The 21317-nt window shown below is 36.2% G+C and overlaps 2 protein-coding genes across 2 annotated transcripts in view; both read left to right on the top strand.

Moving 5' to 3' along the window:
* LOC146158148 (uncharacterized) lies at positions 1-3141 on the top strand. The gene has a single exon (XM_083385843.1). It carries the CDS (start codon positions 35-37, stop codon positions 2579-2581), a length of 2547 nt encoding a protein of 848 aa, XP_083241969.1. The 5' UTR covers positions 1-34; the 3' UTR covers positions 2582-3141.
* Positions 3140-21317, top strand: part of LOC146158149 (general vesicular transport factor p115-like) — a 27113-nt gene continuing 8935 nt past the window's right edge. Inside the window, exons 1-16 of the mRNA XM_083383829.1 lie at positions 3140-3269; positions 4086-4172; positions 5081-5219; positions 6517-6578; positions 7648-7783; positions 8650-8705; positions 9697-9894; positions 11181-11279; positions 12088-12228; positions 13062-13249; positions 13872-13927; positions 15031-15239; positions 17034-17144; positions 18432-18550; positions 19995-20176; positions 21140-21258. Coding sequence (XP_083239955.1) covers positions 3207-3269; positions 4086-4172; positions 5081-5219; positions 6517-6578; positions 7648-7783; positions 8650-8705; positions 9697-9894; positions 11181-11279; positions 12088-12228; positions 13062-13249; positions 13872-13927; positions 15031-15239; positions 17034-17144; positions 18432-18550; positions 19995-20176; positions 21140-21258 — 1965 coding nt within the window. The 5' untranslated portion in view covers positions 3140-3206. The remainder of the gene's footprint in view (positions 3270-4085; positions 4173-5080; positions 5220-6516; positions 6579-7647; positions 7784-8649; positions 8706-9696; positions 9895-11180; positions 11280-12087; positions 12229-13061; positions 13250-13871; positions 13928-15030; positions 15240-17033; positions 17145-18431; positions 18551-19994; positions 20177-21139; positions 21259-21317) is intronic.

Genomic DNA, 21317 nt, shown 5'->3' on the forward strand with positions numbered 1-21317 from the left:
AGCTTAAAACTAAACACAATAAAAGACCTGGAAAATGGCAGACTCAGAATATGAAAACAGCATTCTCTCTGACATGAAACATTTTCTGCTGGCGTCACAAGTGCCAGATATTATAAGAATTCTATTGGAAGAAGAGCAGAATGTGCACTACGCTTTACACATCAACGCCTGCGAACTGTTGGACATGCACGCTTCGCTGGCCGAACCGCTGTTTTTTAAGCCAGCGACTACCTTAAAAGCCTTTGACGACGCGGCCAAAGAGGCAATGCAAGACGTACATAAAGATCACATGCTCCGGACGCACATGTGCCAGAAGCCCTTTGTTCATGTCCGCATAAACAAGCTTCCCAAATGCGGAGAGCTGCTTCGCGATCGAATTCCGAAATCGAAAGACGTCGGCAACTTTTTGGCCGTCGAAGGCACCGTGATAAGAACCAACTCGGTAAAGATTCTGGAGTACGAGAAAGAGTACCAGTGCACTCGGTGCCAGAACTTTTTCACGCTTAAGTCCGATTTCGAGCTGCACCATGTTGTCGCTTTTCCGACTCGATGTCCAGTCAACGATAGTTGTCCGTCGAAAAAATTTGTAGCCGCCGGAAATAGTGGGCGGAAAAAATGCAAAGACTACCAGGAAATTCGAATCCAAGAGCAGGTACGTAAGTTATCCATGGGCACGATTCCCCGCTGCATCACCATTGTGCTTGAAGACGATTTGGTCGATTGTTGCAAAGCAGGCGACGACGTCATTGTTTTTGGCTGCGTCACGTGCCGTTGGAATTCGTTCGTGGCTGGCAAGTTTTGCGACGTCGAAATAACGATTCGCGCAAATAACTTGGAAGTTTGGAACGAAAAGCACACGCTCAGCGCGATTCATAATATGACGACCGTGGCTGATGACTTTGACTGTTTTTGGGCCGCCCACATTAACAGGCCAATGGATGCCAGAAACCATATCCTAGCTTCTCTATGCCCTCAGGTCTACGGTCTCTACGTTGTCAAATTAGCAGTGGCGCTTGTATTAGCTGGCGGCGTGCCTAGGACAAGCTCATCGGGTTCGGCTGTCCGTGGCGAGTGCCACCTTCTTTTGGTCGGCGATCCAGGGACAGGAAAATCACAATTTCTAAAATACGTCGCCAAAATTACCCCACGGTCTGTGATAACCACTGGTATTGGTTCAAGTGCCGCTGGCTTGACTGTTAGTGCTGTAAGAGACGGACCACATTGGTCACTCGAAGCAGGTGCTTTGGTTTTGGCAGACGGGGGTTTCTGTTGCATCGACGAGTTTTCGTCGATTAAAGACCACGACCGTGCGGCGATTCACGAAGCGATGGAACAACAAACTATCAGCGTTGCGAAAGCGGGTCTAGTATGTAAACTGAGCACAAGAACAAGCATAGTGGCCGCCACCAATCCGAAATTGGGAAAGTACGACGAATTCTCGAGCATATCGATGAACGTGGCCATCGCGAGTCCTTTACTAAGTCGTTTCGACGTTGTACTCATTTTACTGGACACGGACAACATTTTATGGGATGAAGTGGTCGCGGAGTATCTCCTCAGCGACCAAGCCGCAAAACAATCGGTGAGCAAAAGCAAGCTGTGGACTACGGAGCAAATGCAAGGGTACTTTGGAATCATCAGACAGCTGAAACCTGTTCTAACGGTGGAAGCCGATAAGGTGCTGAGAACGTACTACAGAGCTCACAGGAAAGCAAATTCAAGTTCAACTGCCCGAACCACGATACGCCTTCTTGAAAGTTTAATTCGACTTTCCGAAGCGCACGCCCGTTTGATGTTTCGGGAAAGCGTAACTGTACAGGACGCAGTGGCCGCTATTACGGTCATGGAATCGTCCATGCAAGGCTGCTCTCTGCTGCCCACTGGCAGTATTCTGCACTCGTGCTTCCCCAGTGATCCGATGGCCGAGTTTCAGAAACACACAAAACTGGTGCTGCAGTGTTTAAACCTAGAACATCTTGGTAACGCGACTTCAAGCGAACATTGTGCTGCTCCGGAAAATGTAACTTCTCAGCAAAGTGCTTCCACCATAATTTCCGGGCTTCTAGGCACGCAGCCAAGTGCGCCAGCCAATAAAAGCGTTCTTGATGTCCTAACGCAAAACAGAACAGTTGATGTGGAAAAACAATCCGACCGCTTTGTTGACAAAAGCGTAGATGACAACCCGTTTTTCGACACTTCCTTTAACCTTGGTTCTTCAATTGCTGCTGACGAACCTCAGCACGGTTGTGTTCTGGATGAGGTGTTTTCTCTTAACAATTTCTCCCCGAATGCTCCAGTTATTAGTTCTACTAGTAAACCTGAAGGCAACACAGTCCAGAAAGAATCGGCAGACACAGAAAATAAGGAAAACCTGCAAAATTTGTTTGTTTTAGACGACGAGTCACTTTTGGACGAAGGCGATAATTTTCAGAACAGCACTTTCGGCAAAGAATTCTTTGCGTCAAGTTCTAACCGGAACTCTCAAGAAACGCCGGAACTAGTGGACAAAACAAGTGTGTTTAACATGTTTGCCCTCGATTCAACGTCGATTGAAGATGTGTGCAGAGACTTTGACCCTTAATCAGCTGGTTGCAGCATGACCATTATGTAACAATTGTACTGTCTCAGCAATCATATGCGACCGTTTTGCTGTTCTCTGGTTTTGTGTGTTTTAAATTCTATCACCACCCATGAAACTACAAGTACATTTAACCGCCATAAATCTCTTCTTTAATACACATTTTTGCATTTTTTTGTGCCTTTGCCCCTGATTAGCTGCTTACAGCATGACCATTATATAACAGCTATCTCTAGTGCAGTCATATTTTTCCATTTTAATGCTCTCTGGTTATGTTTGTCTTACATTACTATGACCACCCATAAAAGTGCATGTATTCAACTGCCAAAAACCTCTGCTTTAATTCACATTTTTGCATTTTTGTGACATTACATTGCCTTTAACTGTGTAACAGTTTGTTTTTTCACTTTTTGGAATGTTTTTTATACTATTTTTTACTTTTTTATCCTTTTTTTTTGGTTTTGGCCTGGCCATACATTCTCACAAGTGCTTTTATTGTATAACCACACAGTTTTTGGTTGTTTTTCTTAATGTTTATTGAATTTTTCTCTTTCTACTTTCAGGATTTCTCTCTAGTGTGTAAATCCCAGAACTTACAGTAGCAAATTTTATATTTTTTTGCCAAACGATGAACTATTTAAAGTCGTTTGTGAAAACAAACGAAGATGCCCTCCCAAGTGGAAGTGAAACTGTAAGTTTAGAAATAGTTGAGTAGAAAAACAGACATTGTAAGTTTACTTTGAAAAGATGTATACAAAACTTCCAATTTTGGAATTGTTTAAATTTTAAATATGCTTTTCTATTGTAGCTTGAGAATAAATGTTAAAGCCAAATAGATTAAAAACGCAGTTAATCATCTTAATAAAGGCATTTTGATGCTTATGTTTATCATCATCAGTTAATCCTTTTCTATAATTTGTGCATTGGAAACCAAGATAATAAACTTGGTTGAAACATGAATAGACCTGTTCATCACAATTTAATGCACTTAGCCAATATATACCATAAGAACACATGTGTAAATTTGTTGGAATCAGCCACTTTAGAAGTCGCTCTGTCCACTAACAACAGGCCTTGATGTGTGATCTACCTTGATAGGCTAACAAAAATCAATCGGCAAACATTTGGTTTGCCTGATAAGTTTTTGTATTAACATCCCTTACCCCCTTGAATATGTATGTGTGAAGCTATAGTAACATAGCTGTTTCTCAACCTGCTCCCCTTTTGAGCCTGTATAGCTCAGTTGGTAGATGAAAGTTCTAACCTCACTGCAGGCTCATAGTTAATTTGGCCTGCCCCTTCTTGCCTTATAATCCTGAATAAGTCAACTGATTTTTTAAATCATTTCCAAAGACACTATCCTGTGTACTTTATGTGTGCCCTTATCAATGTTCAAAGTACGATTTTAGAACAGCTTGATCAGAATACACGTTGTTTATTTGTGTATATGAACTTTTCAGTTGGTTTTAATTTGAGTCTTGAACACCTCTATGTTTTTCCTACCCAGGTTGTACGTTTGTGCGACCGCATTTCGTCATCAACTTTGTTAGAAGATCGTAGGGATGCCGTCAGAGCCCTCAAGTCACTATCCAAGGTAGGTTTGTTGTTGTTTATTTTTTTTTGGATTTGTTTAGAAGGTTAGATTTTTTTCTTTTTAAGTAAAAAAATATGTTTTTTCTAATAGAACCTGATATAACACTATGTCTTTACAAATTAATTACCTTTGTAGGGTTTAGTTGTCCTATAATACAATTTTGTTGTGTAATTAATAGGAATTTTGTTAAAATCAACAGAATGTTTCATTTTTCTTATTATTATATACATTTTTTTGCAAATTGTTAAAAAATTGATCATATTTTTAAAGTATAATACTTTTTTCCAACAGATTATTTTAAAATCGATTACACAAAGTAACAAGATGTATTACGTTTTGTCTTTAAAAAGTTCAAAGGTTTAGTTTTCCTATGAATCTATTTTTGTGTGCTATTTATAATCTAAAAGCTTTTTTTGTGTTTGACTGGTTTTAGACATTTTTTTTTACATTTTTTTTTAAAGTCTTCTAAAAGAATACAACACCATGTCCACGTTTTTCAACACAATGTTTCACAATTCAATCTGTTATATTATTTTTAAAACAACGACTTGCAAAAATGTAACTGGCATAATTTGTTTGGCCACTTTTACCAAAACAGTACATTTGTAGCATTTTTATTTAAAATATGAAGGCCAGATTATTATTAAATAACGTTCAATTCATTTTTTTTAATTGCTTCAGCACTAATTTATCAAATCAAGATGAAGTTAAATGAAAAAAATGAAGCGAAGATGAAATTTATTGTGTTTTTTGAAAAAAATATTGTTGTAAGCATTGACGACAATATTTCAAAGCCGAAAGGTTGGCACATAGGAAAATATAGATTTTGCTAATATTAGGATTTTCCTTTAATTAATTTTCTATGCAAAAACTGTGTATAGTGTTCTACACATACATTTCTCTTCCAGAAATTTCGCTTAGAAGTTGGCTCGCAAGCCCTTCCCAATTTAATCGAAGTGCTTCACTCTGACGCTTCGGACGAGGACGTTTGCGCTTACTCGCTCGAAACTTTAATCAACCTCACCACTGTTGAAGAAGATGACGAAGGTTTTTACTGTTTGTTTTTTTTAAATATACATCCTGGACACTTGTATAACAAAAGAACACTCACATGGAAAGGAATGTTCTTACTTTAGATCTGATGAATCTTTGATTTAGTGCTGTAGTGTCGGAGTCAGGTTATTTTGCTGGATTTGGGCTAGGGCAGTGGTTCCCAACGCATGGGTCGCAACCCAAAGTTGGGTTGCCTAATTATTTTTTGGGGTCGCTTTTTTTCAGGCATATTGTATCTTTTCACAAAACTGGAAATAATAATCACAAAATATGAAAGCTAAACAACGAAACCGGCTGGAAATTAAAGCTGACATGCGTGACTCTATGTATGCTCAAGCAAAATAACGCCTTGATTTCAAAAACTCACTGAGAGCAAGCGAGCACAACTATCTCATTAGTAAAGTAATAAACATATTTTTTGGGGGGAAAAAGTAACTGCTTTTGTAGTGCAGTTTGTTTGCAATGGATTTATTCCACTTTAATCTTACACAAAAAGTTGTAAGAGTTGAGCAAAAATCAGATTCTCAAAGATTCTTGAATATCTCTTGGCCACCTTGAGCATTAGAAATGACACCCTGGTTGAGAACCACTGGTCTAGTAAGTAGGGACTAAGATTATACAAAACTACCAAAGTCCCAAGTACGTTATGGGTGGATTAAAAGGAAGTGGACAATAGACAAACATTGGCATTGTCACTCAGATTTTTTTGTGTATTATTACATTTTCTAAAGATTTTTGCACATGTATATATATAAAGATGCAATGGACTTCTTGGTAACAGGGTTGCCCAATAATAGCGGAGCAAAGACGATGCCTGATGCAAAGTAGTGGTGTATAAAACCTAAGAAAAAAACCTAATATCTGTACTACTGACACCCAGGGTTTTTTTTTAAGGTTTGGTTTGGGTGACCGCTAAGTAGTTTTAAGAGACCGCAAGTGTTTCATTTAAATACCAAAAAGTTGCAAGTCCAAAATTTGGGAAACCGCTGGAGAAATTTGCGGTCCCCCAAAACACCTTAAAAAAAAAACACTGGATGTCAGTAGTACAGATATCGAACAGACTTAGTTATTTCAGTGATGATATGCAATCGATTGCAATAAATTCTATCTTGAAAGTAGAAAATAGGAAGTCAATATTTAATTAATTTCTGATTGCTAAAGAAAATTTTTAGAGTAATATCCAAGAAAATATTACATTTATACATTTGAATTTCTTTTAATTTGCTTATTTTTGGTAACAATAATAGAATGTGTATGTGTTTGAGGTTTAATATATGTCTATTTTTTTCAGGGGACACCATGCTCCAATCCGAAGTTGCAATGTCGTTCATTGAAAAGTTCATTGAATCTCCGGTATGCGTAAATATTATGTTTCTAAATATATGTAAAATAATTATTTAGTCGCACTAAGCTGTCTGATGTTATTTTTGTGTAAACCACATTAAAACCCACTCGAATTTTGCTGATTTTAGATTTAGTATTATACACATGTTTATATTTAACTAAATTTGTTTCTCAACTCCCAAAATAGACTCACCGTTTGACTTGGTCATTTAATTATTGTTTAATTTTATCCAAAAACTGCACTAGTTCACATTGTTAGATGTAATAAGATTGTTTCTTAGTAAGATTGCTGCAAAATTTAAGAAAATTGCAATAAGCAATACGAAGAAATCGTTCGTATTAATAAACAATTTATTTATGCCACTTGTCTTAGGTTTTATTCACTTATAAAAAGTTCAGTAAATAGATTTGGGTCATCTAAGCGTTGCTGTTATATTTAAGCTTAGAATTTGGGTCGCAAAAAAAGTATGAAAAAAACACTGTGTTTAGTTAGGTTGTTCAGTATTTTTCCCCGGAAAATTCTAATCTTGTGTATGTTAACTATGTGACATTATTTTTACCACGAAAGTAGCCTGCGCCGCTGCCAATATAAAACAAATAACAAAAAGTATAAAACTCTGTAAAATTTTTCGGTCCTTTCTTTATTCCAGCGGTTCTCAACCAGTGGGCCATGGCTCACTGGTTGGCCATAAGAACATTTGAGGTGGGCCACAGACTAATTTTAAAAAGCTAGATTTAGTTTCAATGGTGTCACTATACTTAATTTTACAGGAATAATGGCTTGGGGAGGAAATTAAAAGGAATGTAAATTTATTGTTCAGCCGCAATAATCTCGCTAATGCACAGTTGTGTAAATAATCTGTTTTGAAATGCTTTCTGCTGTGTTTTGTTCTAAACCTATTTTAAAGTTTATTCTTTCATAAAAATTCTATTGGGCCACATAATTTTTTTGCAACGTAAATGGGCCACGAAAGAAAAAAATTGAGAACCACTGCTTTATTCTATGTTAAGCGTTTGGAGAAATTCTTGCTTAAGATTGAAATTGTTTTCAAATTTACAAACTACTGTCTCGTTACAGAAAAACATTATCCTGGTTCTTGACATGATTGAGCGTTACGACTTCTCGGTCCGGTGGTCAGCCATCCGTTTACTGACGTCACTGCTTCGAGGAAAACCGACGGCGGTGCAGCAGATTATCCTCGTGCAACCGATGGGTAAAAAACAGTGTTGTAATGAATAAGTCAATGACTTGACTTAAGTGCACTTAGTTACTGTTTTCAAATGACTTGAATTGAGTCTTTCGGACAAATGACGTTAAAATAAGATGGTTTTCATTAAGCATTTTTTTATAAAATTTGGTCATATATGGTAATTTTTCTACATAAAACAATTTTCTTGCTGTATGTTGCGTTTTTTGTTAATTTTTGAGTGGAGTTATTGCTAGTTCTACGTTTACTTTTTATGGCAAGACTTGACTTGGAATTGACTTGCTATAATTATGACTTGACTGTGACTTTACTTGTCATTTATTGAAAATGACTTCCTGGACCTAAGTTATTTTAAAATGACTTGTTGGCAGCACTGGTAGGAGCAATTTGCTAATGTTCCATGCTGCAGTTTGAATTATATATGGCCAAAAATGCCGGAACGCCTTCTAATTTCCCTACTACGAAATTGCTTTTTAATAATTTTACCTGCCGTACGATTTCGGTGCGTGTATGTATAGTATTTCTTAAATGGCAAATCCACGTTGGGGACTGCGGTTGTCCAATACAAGACATTTAATTTTTTTTTGCGATACTCGTTACCCGATATTTAAAAATTAGAAACATGTCCAACAAACGATTATTTAACTTGTAAAATATATAACGTCAAACGAAAAACATGCACAAAAAATACAATGGCATAAAGTTTCTACTCGGTCCTACACGTATTTTACATTTTAAAGAAATTTGGGCATTTTTGTACATGTTTGTTTTTCTTACGGTAGCTAAAAAAAAAAACTGTCTTGTCATAAAACACTGTTATTTCTTATTATAAATATGCCTTTGTTTAAAAATAACACTTTTTTATTTTAAAGGAATTTCAAGAATGATGGATCTTCTATCTGAAAACAGAGAAGTTATTCGCAATGAGGTTAGTTTATAGTAAACATGCTTTTTCCACGGACTATCGACGTACATTTTCTACAACAATTGTTTAATTTCACCAGGACATAGTTTCGCTAAAATGCAATGTTGGGTTTGTATATTGTACATTATCATATAAATACTATTAGTTTTAAAGGCCTTGTGCATTCATTTTTTATTTAAGAGTTCACAAATACATTTAAGCTAATTTTGGCACATTTGTATGTTTCAAACATGAAGTGGAGCTATAATGAAACTGTCAACATTTTTTTCTGCGCAAAATGAACATTTCAACCCAAGTGTTTCGCAAGCAAAAAAAAAAAACCTAATATTTTAAAGTAGAAAGGGCCATGTAAACTATATTTTTACAGGCGCTAAACTAAAAATACACAGAGATTTCTCAATAATGTTTAAACCCCCAGGATAATTTGAGATGGCATTGGAATTGAAACAGTCCCGCCCACGTGACGCAGATAATAAAAAGTTATAGTGGTATTAAGGCTTGTTTAAAAAAATGGTTTTAATAGTAACATTCCGAAAATCGACTAAAACAGTGCTTCCCAGCCAGTGGATCGCGAAGCTATTTCAGGTGGGTCGCGAAGCATTTCTAAATGTTACAGTTTTCTATTGATTGGGAAATTATTGCATTATCATTACGTAACATTTATGCAGCAATATCACACACACGCTATTTCAGTACGTACGTCAGTAGTAAAGATGCAGGTTTTATGTTAATCTCATTTCCTCATTAATTTTTTTTTTTATGTTTGTTCATATCTTATTGTGGGTCGAACAATAAAACTTGCATTAAATGTGGGTCGCGGACTGAAAAAGGTTGGGAAGCACTGGCCTAAAACATAGCTAAAATTCAATACTTCCAAAATTGTTTTAAGCGTGCCTTTAAATGTAAAACTCTTCGGTAAATTATTAAGAAGTGTATAAATTTATTGAACTGTTCCACTTCAAGCCTATCAAATAAACAAATTCTATTTTCGCAGGCTCTTCTAGCATTGATCGAGGTAACCCGTGGTAACGCCAACATCCAGAAGATAGTTGCGTTCGAAAACGGATTTGAGGCGATCTTCTCGATCATGCAGGAGGAGGGACTCTGCGAGGGAGGAGTTGTCGTGGAGGACTCGCTCATGCTGCTTCTCTATCTTCTCAAGAACAACACCTCGAATCAACAGTTCTTTAAGGTCAACTTTTGTAGCCTTGTACAGTTTTTCTATCGTGAAAAGACACTACTGTGTAAAGGCACAACTCAAAAAACATTTTTTTTAGGCAAAAATACACAATTATTATGTTTTTAATAACAACACCTCGAACCAGCATTTCTTTAAGGTGAACTTTACTGTTTTTACACTTAAATGATCATATTGGTAAATGACACTATTGCGAAAAAGTACTTCTGTGTATAGATACAACTCTAAAATACACATATTTATAAGACACTACTGTAAAAAGACCCAACTTTAAAAGACACTCTTTGAAAGACAGAACATAAAGTGAATCACTTTGCAACAAAAGGTCCCGGCTTAACCGGAGGTCGTGAGTTCGAACCTCACTGCAGGCTAGTTGTTTTTCTATCCTGCCCTGCTTGCATCATAGATCAACAGATTTGGTGAGTCTGCGATGGCTTTCAGTGTCACTTTGCAACAATGAGAATTTTACGGTAAAGTGGTGCCATGAATGAATATATTTTTAGCAATTAGACTAACTCAAAAAAAAGAACAATGACACTACTCTGAAAAACTCTACATGAATTCAATCACATTTTTGCAAAAAATAAATTATCCAAACACATTGCAGCGAAAACACAGCACACAAATGGTTTCCATTAAACAATTTGTTCACCTACAAAGAGTTGAAGCTTCGCTGTACTAACACTTAGAGCAGTGGTTCTTAACCGGGGGTCCGTGGACCCCTGGGGGGCCGCAAAAACTTTAAACGAACCTTAAATAAATTAATTAACGCTTGGAAATAATTAATGCTTGGGAACATGCTTAGTTAATTACAATCGTGGTAAGTGGTAAAACCGCATTGTAACATGCTGTAAATCAGTTTGAGTGCGACAGAACACTTCCATTGTGATGTAACACAAATAGATTGTAGAATGGAAGTCAGCATTATTACAGTTCACATGTAGGCTGCTGGATTTTGGTTTATGCTATCATTCACAAAGATGACATGCGTCTAAGCAATGTCACAAACACGCATTTCAAGCCTTGCCTCGGAGATGCAGCAGCAGAACACGCATTAAAATAAACGTGTCATTAAGTAAATTGGTGTTGTGTGTTACTTTACTTAACATAAGGTAAAATAGACAGAAATACTGATTTACCAAAAAGAACTAAACGCAGATTTTATACCAGAAATATGTAAGGGGTCCGCGACCATTTGAAAGCATCAAAACGGGGCCACGGGTACAAAAAGGTTGAGAACCACTGCTTTAAGGTATTAAACGTTCTATGTTTAATTACAGGAAGGCTCGCACATTCATCGACTCACCCCATTTTTCGACATCGCACCTGAAAGTTCTTGGTCGGCCCAGAAAAACGCAAATCTACATCTCATGCTGAAGGTAAAAAACATATTTCACCAAACTTATTTAATAAAGAGCCGCATAACTGGTAGCATGACCATCGCTAACCGCATAACTGTTAAGATTTGCGATCGCCGGCCGAATTTAAATATTTTTTGTCAAACTTTATGAACTTGGTAATAATCGTTACGTGAATGAAATGTAAACAACTATACAGTGTATAGTGAGTCATAAAAATTGTCTTATACAGTTTAAAAATTTTGAATAGCGTTCGACAAAATTTCAACCGTACTTCATTTTTATTAAGGAAATATGGCGCACGTAGAAATTTTCTAAAATCAAGAAAAAAAAGCGTAAAGACGTATATAAAGTTTAATAAAATATGGACTAAATTAAAAGTTTAATAAAATACGGACTAAATTGCTTTCCGGGTCGGAACCTGCGTTTTTCTACGAACGCCAATATAATGAGAAAACGAACATATTGTCAGACGTAGTAAGAATATCAAAGCCCATAGATAGGTAGCAATAAAGTTATATTTGGACGTATAAAAATGTTCCTACTTCTGTATGGGCTTTGATATTCTTATTACGTCTTACTACAACCTCCAACCATTATGCTCCAAACACTCTATTGTTCTCCAGGTGAAAAACAAAACAAACTATATAAAAGGTTTAGAACAAAAATCAGCAGAACATATTTCAGCTATGTTGAAAATGAATAAAGAGTTATTCGAAACGTTCAACATTATACCTACTTCTGTATGGGCTTTGATATTCTTACTACGTCTATCTACAACCTCCAACCATTATGCTCTAAGTCTTAAAAACACTCTGTTGATCTCCAGGTGATCCGGACCCTTGTATCTCCCTCCAACTCATCGAACGTTCTGTCGTCATGCCAACTGGCGATGCAGCAGTGCAACTTGCTCGGAAGACTCTCAAATCTTCTCATGGCAACAGGAGTACCTACCGACGTGCTCACTGAGGTATGAGCAGTTAATATTTAATGACTAGAACGACTGTTTTTTTTTACCTAAAAATTGACCGGAATTTTATTGGGTTTAAATCTGTTATTTCTATGCCAAAGTATTAACAAAAAGTTCGGTGATTATAGTTGGGTAGCCAAAGCTTTGTTGTTATACTTACGCTTTATATTTGGGTCGCGGCGAATAAAGGTGGATAAACACTTATCTAAACTGTTAGCATTTTTTGTCAAAATCATACTTAAAACCGGTGTTTCTCGACACCTGCGAAGACTCTCCAATCTTCTCATGGCCACAGGAGTACCTACCGACTTACTGACTGAAGTATGTTTACGAGGATATTGAATGACTAAGACAATTGTTTTTTGACCTAAAATTGAAGCAAAGGATTATTAGGTTCAAATCTGGGGCACTTTCCAAACGATTAATAAAAAGATCCTGTTTAAGGTTGTGTATGGCAAGGTTTTAGATTATTTTAACTGGAGTGCCTACCGACGCGCTAACCGATGTTTGGTTAATAGGAACTTTCGAAGCAATTTATGACATGGGTTTTAAATATTCAATAGCTTTAGCTGTTAGTTTCTGTTGATTGGTCACGACTATTATATTATATATATATATATATATATATGCTTACGAAACCGCTTGATAAAAATTTAAATTACTTATAGCCTTCCCGTTTAATTTTTATCCCCTTTTAAAAGACTTTTAGACCTTTTTTATTTGTTGGTTTAAAAACAATATTTTTTCTACGTCTTTTCCTTTTTTGGTGTTAGGTTGCGGTGAAAAAAGGATAAAAAACACTGTTTTTGAACTGTTTTTATTTCCTCCTCAAGATCATTAACACCGTCTCGGAGCTGATCCGCGGTTGCCATGACAACCAGATCTTTTTCGCGTCCGTAGTTACTCCCTGGGAACCTCCGAGGTCGGCTCTGGTTGTTCTTCTGATGTCCATGGTCAACGCCCAGCAACCTTTCTTACTGAGATGCGCCGTGCTCTACTGTTTCCAATGCTACCTACACAAGTAAGACGATTATTTTTTGGATTATGTAGAGACAGGTAATTTGCGATTTGTTGATTGTAAAATGCCTTGAATTAAGTATTACAGGATTTTTTATTATTTTTTGTTTCTTAAACTAAATATTACAGGATTTTTTATCTATTTATTATCTGTTTTATTTATTTGTTTTCTTGAACTAAATTTTGGAAAATATATATTTTTTTAAAACGGTTTTGTAAATTTCCGTCTAGTAGTGCTAAAAAATCTTGCCGGCAAACGCTTATCACAAGTGTGAGCAATATTATATGTCATAACACTCATAGGCATATTTAAACAATGCACACTATGCACCGATCTGAAATGTAGCTTGAAAATAAATTTCAAAGCCAAATAAGTCGAGTGGATCGACAATATTTTATAAAATACGTTTTAATACGCACTTCATCTGTTAATGTGGATTTAACTGACAATAGTATAAGTGCATATCAAAAATTTAAACCATGCCTAAAAATTGGCGCCGATACAAGGCTGGTATCGGACGATTTCCGATACTACCGCTTGGCATCGGGCTTTGGCTCCGATCCAATACACACACATGTGTTTTATGTTTAGAGCTGATAATTATTTATATTTTAAATTTCCACAGAAATCCTTCTGGACAATGCGAGATAATATCAACGCTACTGCCTTCTTCACTTGAACGTAAGTGAAATCTATATAAGTGCTTCTTAAACTTTTAACCGCGGGCTCCTAAAACATTTTTAGGGTAGCGTGTTTCACGGTAGGCATGTGATTTTTTAAACTGGCTTCATATTTTGACGTCATAAAGCAGGCAGACGTAAGAAACGAGCTGTTTTCGGTCCAAATAGTTTAAAACTTAAGTTTAAGTTCATTTAAGGAACAGGTGCCAAAGCGTTAAGGGTGCCATAGCACTGCCATACATTTATCTTGCAAGGGTCAAGGTGATTTCCATTATTACACATTCAGAGTGCTGCATTAAATCTAAGAAAATATCACATTTTCCCTTCTATCTACTGGCCAACTTCTGTGCGGCAGAAATCAATATACAAGTTAAATAGGACTCCCATAAAATTCCTTCTTTAAAAGTGTTATCTGGACAAATCTGGGATAGAATCTTGATAAATTGCAAAAACATCACTTATTTCTCTTAACAAGCAACACGCTCTATTGTTCAACCTTTTTAACGACTGTAGGCTATACTGCTATACAAGTTCGTACAAACATAGTACGATAAAGCAGATCCTTGTTATTAAGTGTTTCTCTAGAGACAAACCAATATCAAGTCGACAAAAAACTTCAGGGTTGCCACAAAGTCTTAGCCTTCGAATATATTTATAACTGATCAACATATTAAAAAGCCCTTGAAAAACCCTATGTTTTTTCCAAATGTCTTTAAATACTATTTGGATTTATTTTATGTCCAGCTTAAGATATGTGTTTGTGAAAGTGCCGTTGTTGGTGCCCCTAAAGATGCTGTGATTGCCTAAAAAATATGTATATAATGCTTGCCTTGTTTAGGCTAATATTGAGCAACAGTCATCTAAGAGTTATAATATTAATGAACAAGTAATTCCCACTGAAAATTGTGATTTTAAAGTAATATTTTTTTTTGATGAAAACCTTTTTTCTTTCTTTTTAATTAAAATTTTGACCCAATTTCTTCGTTTTTTTGGCTCATTCTTCAAACAAATTGCCAAATTATCTAGCAATCCTGCCATGCTCTTCAAACAACACTCGCAACTGTTTTTAATCGCCAAAAAAACATCACTTCTTCCCTCTTACAGCGCAAGACGTATCTACCGGTCAGCTTCTATGCGGTGGTCTTTTCGCCCAATCAGACGCCGTTTCCAACTGGCTGGCTGCCACAGCCCTATCGCACGCTTTGCACACAAACGAACAGGCCAAGACCCAGTTGCTGAGGGTACAGCTGGCCACGGCCCCCGGTAATTCCCCCGTTACCCTTCTGAGGCAGATCACGAGGATTGTACAACAGGTAAGGATCTTTGTTCAAAGATGACAACTAAAGGTTTTTAATATATCGGGGACTGTGTCTATACCAGGGGTTCTTAAACTGGGGGTTCGTGAATTAGTTTTAGGGGGTCCATGAAGGCCAAATTGAAATATTAGTGATATTTTAAAAGTAATCATTTTTTCAAAGAAAGCAGTTTAATTAAAAACCAAAAGGTTTTGCACTGACTGTATTAAAACTTCATTTCTCTTTCACAGTTTTTAGAACGAAATCAACAGATTTAGGAAGTTTATTTGTAATGTGACGTCAATTTATGACGTCATTTTCTGAAAATTTTTGCGTACCGTGGTCCATGCGAAGCCAAAAAAATTTTATGGGTCCGCGGTAAAAAAAGTTTAAGAACCCCTGGTCTATACTATAGTGTTTTCTTAGGTGTTTTTTAAGAAAACGAAACACTCTATTTTGAAAACATATCGAGTTGCTCAATTCTAGGTCTTGGAAAAACTATAATTTTGTTATTAAAAAAGTGTTTATTTTATACAAATGCCTGCAAACCCTGTTGTAATAACAGCGTCTGCAGTTATCGACTAGGTCATAATTACATATTCATAATGACCTTTTAGTAAAACAATATTAATAGCGCTTTCGACTAAAAGCTTTATTTTTACAAAAATAATTAAAAGTATTTTTTATTGTATGCAACGGTGTGAGACTATATGTAACAAATTTATGGTGGAGAAAAACTTATTAATTCACGTAGCGATATATAGCAACCCGTAGCAATCTGTATTATAACTAGAGTGATTGACATTTATTTTTTATCAAAACTTAGTTTTGAATCACATACGACTATTTTAACTATTACAATTTATTAGAGAAATATCCTATATATACGTAAGTTCTTCTTTTCAAATGTCAATATGGCTGTTTACTCAACAAATTTTTTTTTTTTTTTTTTTAATTTTTTTTTTTTAAAATAGGTTTACACAAAACACTGCAGAACATCTTTGCCATTATTCCTGTAGCCATTATTCCTGTAAAATTGAATATAATGACACAAATGAAACTAAACTTTTCAATATATCTAGCTTTTTTAGATTGTTTTGTGGCCCATCTAAAACGTTTCCATGACCCACCAGTGAGCCATGGCCTACTGGTTGAGAACCTCTGTTTTAATCAAACAAAAAAATATCGCCGTAATCATAGCTATCGGGGTTTAATCTTTTACACACGATATCGACATTAATCTTACGTTTTGTTTTTCTTACAAAAAATAATTATTTTTTTTTACTTTTGTGTAATCTAGATGAATTTTGAGACTGAAACAAATTTTTAGCACAGAAAAACCCATTAGGCCACGTAGCAAGTATCAACATATAGTGGCAATCTGTATGATGAGTATCAGTGTACAATCTTTTACACAAGTTACCGACATTAATCCTCAACTGTGCACCTGTCAACATTTGACCTTTATTCATAACCTGGTTTATATTGGTTACGGTTATCGGTAAACAGACGTCAATGTTGGCATTTAAGGTTACGACAAGCAGACCTATAGGTGATTAAAATACAACCTTATACGCGCTATACGTGCAACCTAGCACACCTCAACGTCATGGAAGTGAAAATAGACTGATTTTTTGAGATTTAAAATATTTGAAAGTTCACGAATCTTCTTATCTCACGTTGCTTGTGTTCGAAACCGCTTTTACAAGTTTGATGAATCCTGGTGTATACTATTGCATTATTCCGCGCAGCAAATAGATTTTCCAAGGTTGTCACAATTGTTCTTACAAAACTGTATGTTGTTCATTTCAGTCGGGCCAACTGCAAACCAAGGTCGGCCTGATCAACTTTCTGTGTTCCTGGCTGAACGCTTGTCCAGTCGCAATCTCGCACTTCTTGGACGACGAAACAGCCGTGCCCTACGTATCCTTAAAACCTTGATTACTTTGACTACTTGGGTTATTTTTAGTAGAAATAACGCAGGTCGTATATACCAGTGTTGTAATGACACTTTTTTGGGTCGACTCGCGTCTTTTGGGATAAATTGCTTGGACTCAGTTGTTTGAGCAAAATGACTTGACTTGAATCGACTCAAGTCTTTTAGAAAAATGTCTTGGACTTGACTTAAGTCTTTTGGATAAATGTCTTGCCTTGACTTAAGTCTTTTGGATAAATTACTTGACTTGACTTAAGTCTTTTGGATAAATGTCTTGACTTGACTTAAGTCTTTTGGATAAATGTCTTGACTTGACTTAAGTCTTTTGGATAAATGTCTTGACTTGACTTAAGTCTTTTGGATAAATGTATTGACTTGACTGAAGTCTTTTGGATAAATGTCTTGACTTGACTTAAGTCTTTTGGATAAATGTCTTGACTTGGGTTGAGTTTTTTGGGCAATTGACTTGACTTAATTCTTTTTGGTCAAACGAATATCCGTTCCTTATTTGAAAAATAATCGTACTGTTTGACATCCTTAGTCGTATATACCAGTGTTGTAATGACTCAGTTAATGGCTTTACTTAAGTACACCTAAGTTACTGTTTTTAAATGACTTAACTTTTGAGCAAAATGACTTGACACTACCTCATTCATTTGGACGAATGACTTGACTTTGACTAAACTATTTTGATGGTAAAATGACTTTGAAGTCTTTTTGGTGAAATAAATATCCATCCATACTTGGGATTTTTTGAATGCAGAAACAACATCTTTTTCAAATAATTCTGAAGTTGTTTGACAAACTAAGTAATATATACCAGTGTTGTAATAACTTTAGTCAACGTCATGGCCTAGGTGCACATTTTACTCTCGCATTTTCCGCGTAAACGGCTGTGAATTTTTGAAAAATGTTATTTTTAATCCTGCATTGGTACCTTGCAATCCAACACTGTCATGTCTTCTTAAAACCACTTAAAAAGAGCGCAGCGTTTTCACTTTCTTTGTCGATATGCTCGAATGTTAGTTAAGCAGTTTAGCGAGGTACAGAATTCCCGCTCATCAATTTCTTTCATTTGATATAACATTTTCGCGGGAAGTTGCTGAGATGTTGTTTTGGCTCTTAGCGTTTTATCCATAAACTGCTGTCGATTTTTGAAAGAAGTTATCTGTAACCCGGCGGCACCATCCGTTACTGCCATAACTTGCTAAAAACACTTCGAAATAAAACTCTTCGTTTTTAATTTCCTTGACCCGCCATTTTCGCGGTAAAAGTTGCTGAGTCAGCTTACTGAGAGTGAGAGTGAAATGGACTTTGTTGTTCACGGAGTCTGCGCTCTTCTGCTGGGAATTTGCATCGTTGACAACGACAATTCGGTACCGGTATTTTCCAAGTAAGTTTAAGTCAAAACTACTTAGTCCGTGCCAAAACAGCGGCGCCCAAACGTCGATAAAAAACGACTGATGCCAGACAGGTGTTCCCAGTCGCCCCATACCCTCTCCCTACACCAGTGCTTTTCAACCTTTTTGCTGGAGTGGAACCCTATGGAAACATTTCACTGGCTCGAGGAACCCGAGTGCAATAATTTCACTGGCTCTAGGATCCCCAGTGTGATAAACACACCCCAATTATCTACACAATTTAGAAATTGCGGAACCCCTGGCCTGTACTAGCGGAACCCTTAGGTTCCGCGGAACCCTGGTTGAAAACCACTGCCCTACACGGTCATAATACCGTCTAAATCAGTATAAGTCATAATCTCGTTGGAATAAGACCCAAATGACTGGAATAAGGCCTATACAACCTTTTACCTAACCTCCAACCCCACTCCTCAATTAATTCCAACTCCCAAACTCCCCTAATTCCAGCCCTAAACTAATTTTTAACCTCACCCGTTACCCACCACAAACCCCAAACAGGGGCAAACAGCCCAATGCCAAAACAGCGGCGCAAAACACACTTCGGAATAAGACCCAAAATAGGACTAATACCTAATAGTCGTAATAACGTCTGAATCGGTATTAGCCCTAAACCCGTGCAATTGGGTCCTGAATAAGGCCTATACAACCTTTTACCTAACCCCAAACCCCACTGCTAAGTACATCATTAAGTCCCCTAATAATTCCAACCTTAACCCAATTTCTAACCCCCACTAACCTCAATTAGGGCCAAAAAATCCGAGGCCAAAACAGCGGCACCCTTACGGCGCCATTCAAGCTGGGGCACCCAAACGCCGACAGCAAAACGTTCGATGCCAAGTACATGTGCCCCGATCGCCCCGTACCCTCTCCCTACAGATTCAGGCTTTATTTAGGCCTTATTCCTATGAATTCAGGACTTATTTTGACAGGTTTAGCTCTTATTCTGTCGTGGGTATTGGGTCTACTGCAGGGGTTCTTAAACTGGGGTCCATAGACCCCTTGGGGGTCCGTGAACTAGTTTTAGGGGGTCCATGAAGGTCTAATTGAAATATTAGTGTATATTTAAAAAGTAATTTGATCATTAAAGAAAACAATTTAATCAAAAATAAAACGGTATTGCACTAATTGTATTTAGACTCCATTTCACTTTCGCATTTTTGGACCAAAATCAGCAAATTTATGAACTATATTTCTATTGTGACGTCAATTTATGACGTCATTTTTTAATTTTTTTGCCTACAGTGGTTCACGCGAGATGAAAGAAAATTTTAGGGGTCCGCGGTAAAAAAAAGTAAGAACCCCTGGTCTACTGAGTATTTGTCTTTATTGTGTCGTTGGTCTTAATACTATGGTTTGATAAATTTTTCTTTTGGGAGGTGTTTCTTGATAGGTCTTGTCATTTGTTTTTCTTTACAGGGAAGCGCTTATTGAGCTGGTTGTGGCCCGGGTCGGCGTCGAGCACTTTTGTGACGCACTTTCAAACGTCACGCAACATGACGTTTACACCAAGACTCTGCAGCGCCACCAGCCGACCGCCGACCAGGCCGGAAATCTCTTCTTCGATTATTCGTTCGTCAAAATGTTCAAGAAACTCGAGGGTAACTAAATACATGTTTAGTAAACAATTTCAATGTTTGGAAATTTGCAACTTTGTTTTTACCTTGTTAGTTTGTCTGAAGCACAATAATTTTTTCCTTCTTGATTTTTTAAATAACTTGTATAAATAATTGTTTTTCTTGTCTGATACTTTGCTTGAAAGAAGAAGCATTATTTTTTACCTTAGGTGAGAATTATTAAAAAAAATTGGAAAATATTGATAAAAATCCAGTTTTTAATTTTACGACCCTTGATTTTTTTCCTAATTTTTTTCGCATTCAATTTTTCATAAATGACTTATTAAGTGAAGGATTTTTTTTTCGTTTGAACAGTGTGTTTGAAAATATGTCAATAAAAAAGGAGGTTGCACTATTAAAATGGAACTTTTTGTTGGTAAAAATTCAAAATTTGAAAAAAAAGGCAACTTACAAACCAAAACGAGACTTTAAAGCAATGATGTTTTTTCTAATTTTTCCAAAGTTGTAAAAATATCTTTTTATGTCATAATTTTTTAATTTTTTGTCGAAAGGAAATAAAAGGACACTTGTATCAAAACATGAAGCAAACATCTTTAAAAAAGAGCACAAGATTTAAAAAAATTGAAAGTTGATCTAATTACGCAACAAAGACTTAATTTTATTTGTTTATCCGTTTAACCAATCATAAAAACACGAATTACAACAACATTTTTTTACCGAACAATCAATTCTATCAACCATTTGTTTTGTAAATAATAAACAAAACAAGATTTGAGAAAAGCCCAATTTCCAAAACACAACGAAACAAAATAGTATTTTTCGAAATTTTTTACATGTAAAAATATTTTTTTGTCATATTTTCCTAAAAACAAAGACTATTATTTTTTATTTATTCGTTCAACCAAACATAAAAACACTATTTACCACAACAAAAAATTTTTTCACCCAACAATTAATTCTCTCAACTTTATTTCCAAAAAAACGCAGACACGATCACCAAGACAGTATCGAACCTGGACGACATCAAAAAAGAAGAAGAACAAAAAGCGGCCATGAAAGCTCACGACTCAATCATCACAGAATATAAGTCGCTAATCAGAGAACAGGTTAGTCCGTCGATTTAAAACGTGTTGTAGTACACGGAGTCCCAAAATAATTGAAACCA

This window comes from Ascidiella aspersa, chromosome 3 (assembly GCF_963924565.1).
Source record: "Ascidiella aspersa chromosome 3, kaAscAspe10.2, whole genome shotgun sequence".
NCBI classification, from domain to species: Eukaryota; Metazoa; Chordata; class Ascidiacea; order Phlebobranchia; family Ascidiidae; genus Ascidiella; species Ascidiella aspersa.

Coding starts and splice junctions, on each gene's coding strand:
- LOC146158148 (XM_083385843.1), top strand. CDS start 35: ATGGCAGACTCAGAATATGAAAACAGCATTCTCTCTGACATGAAACAT.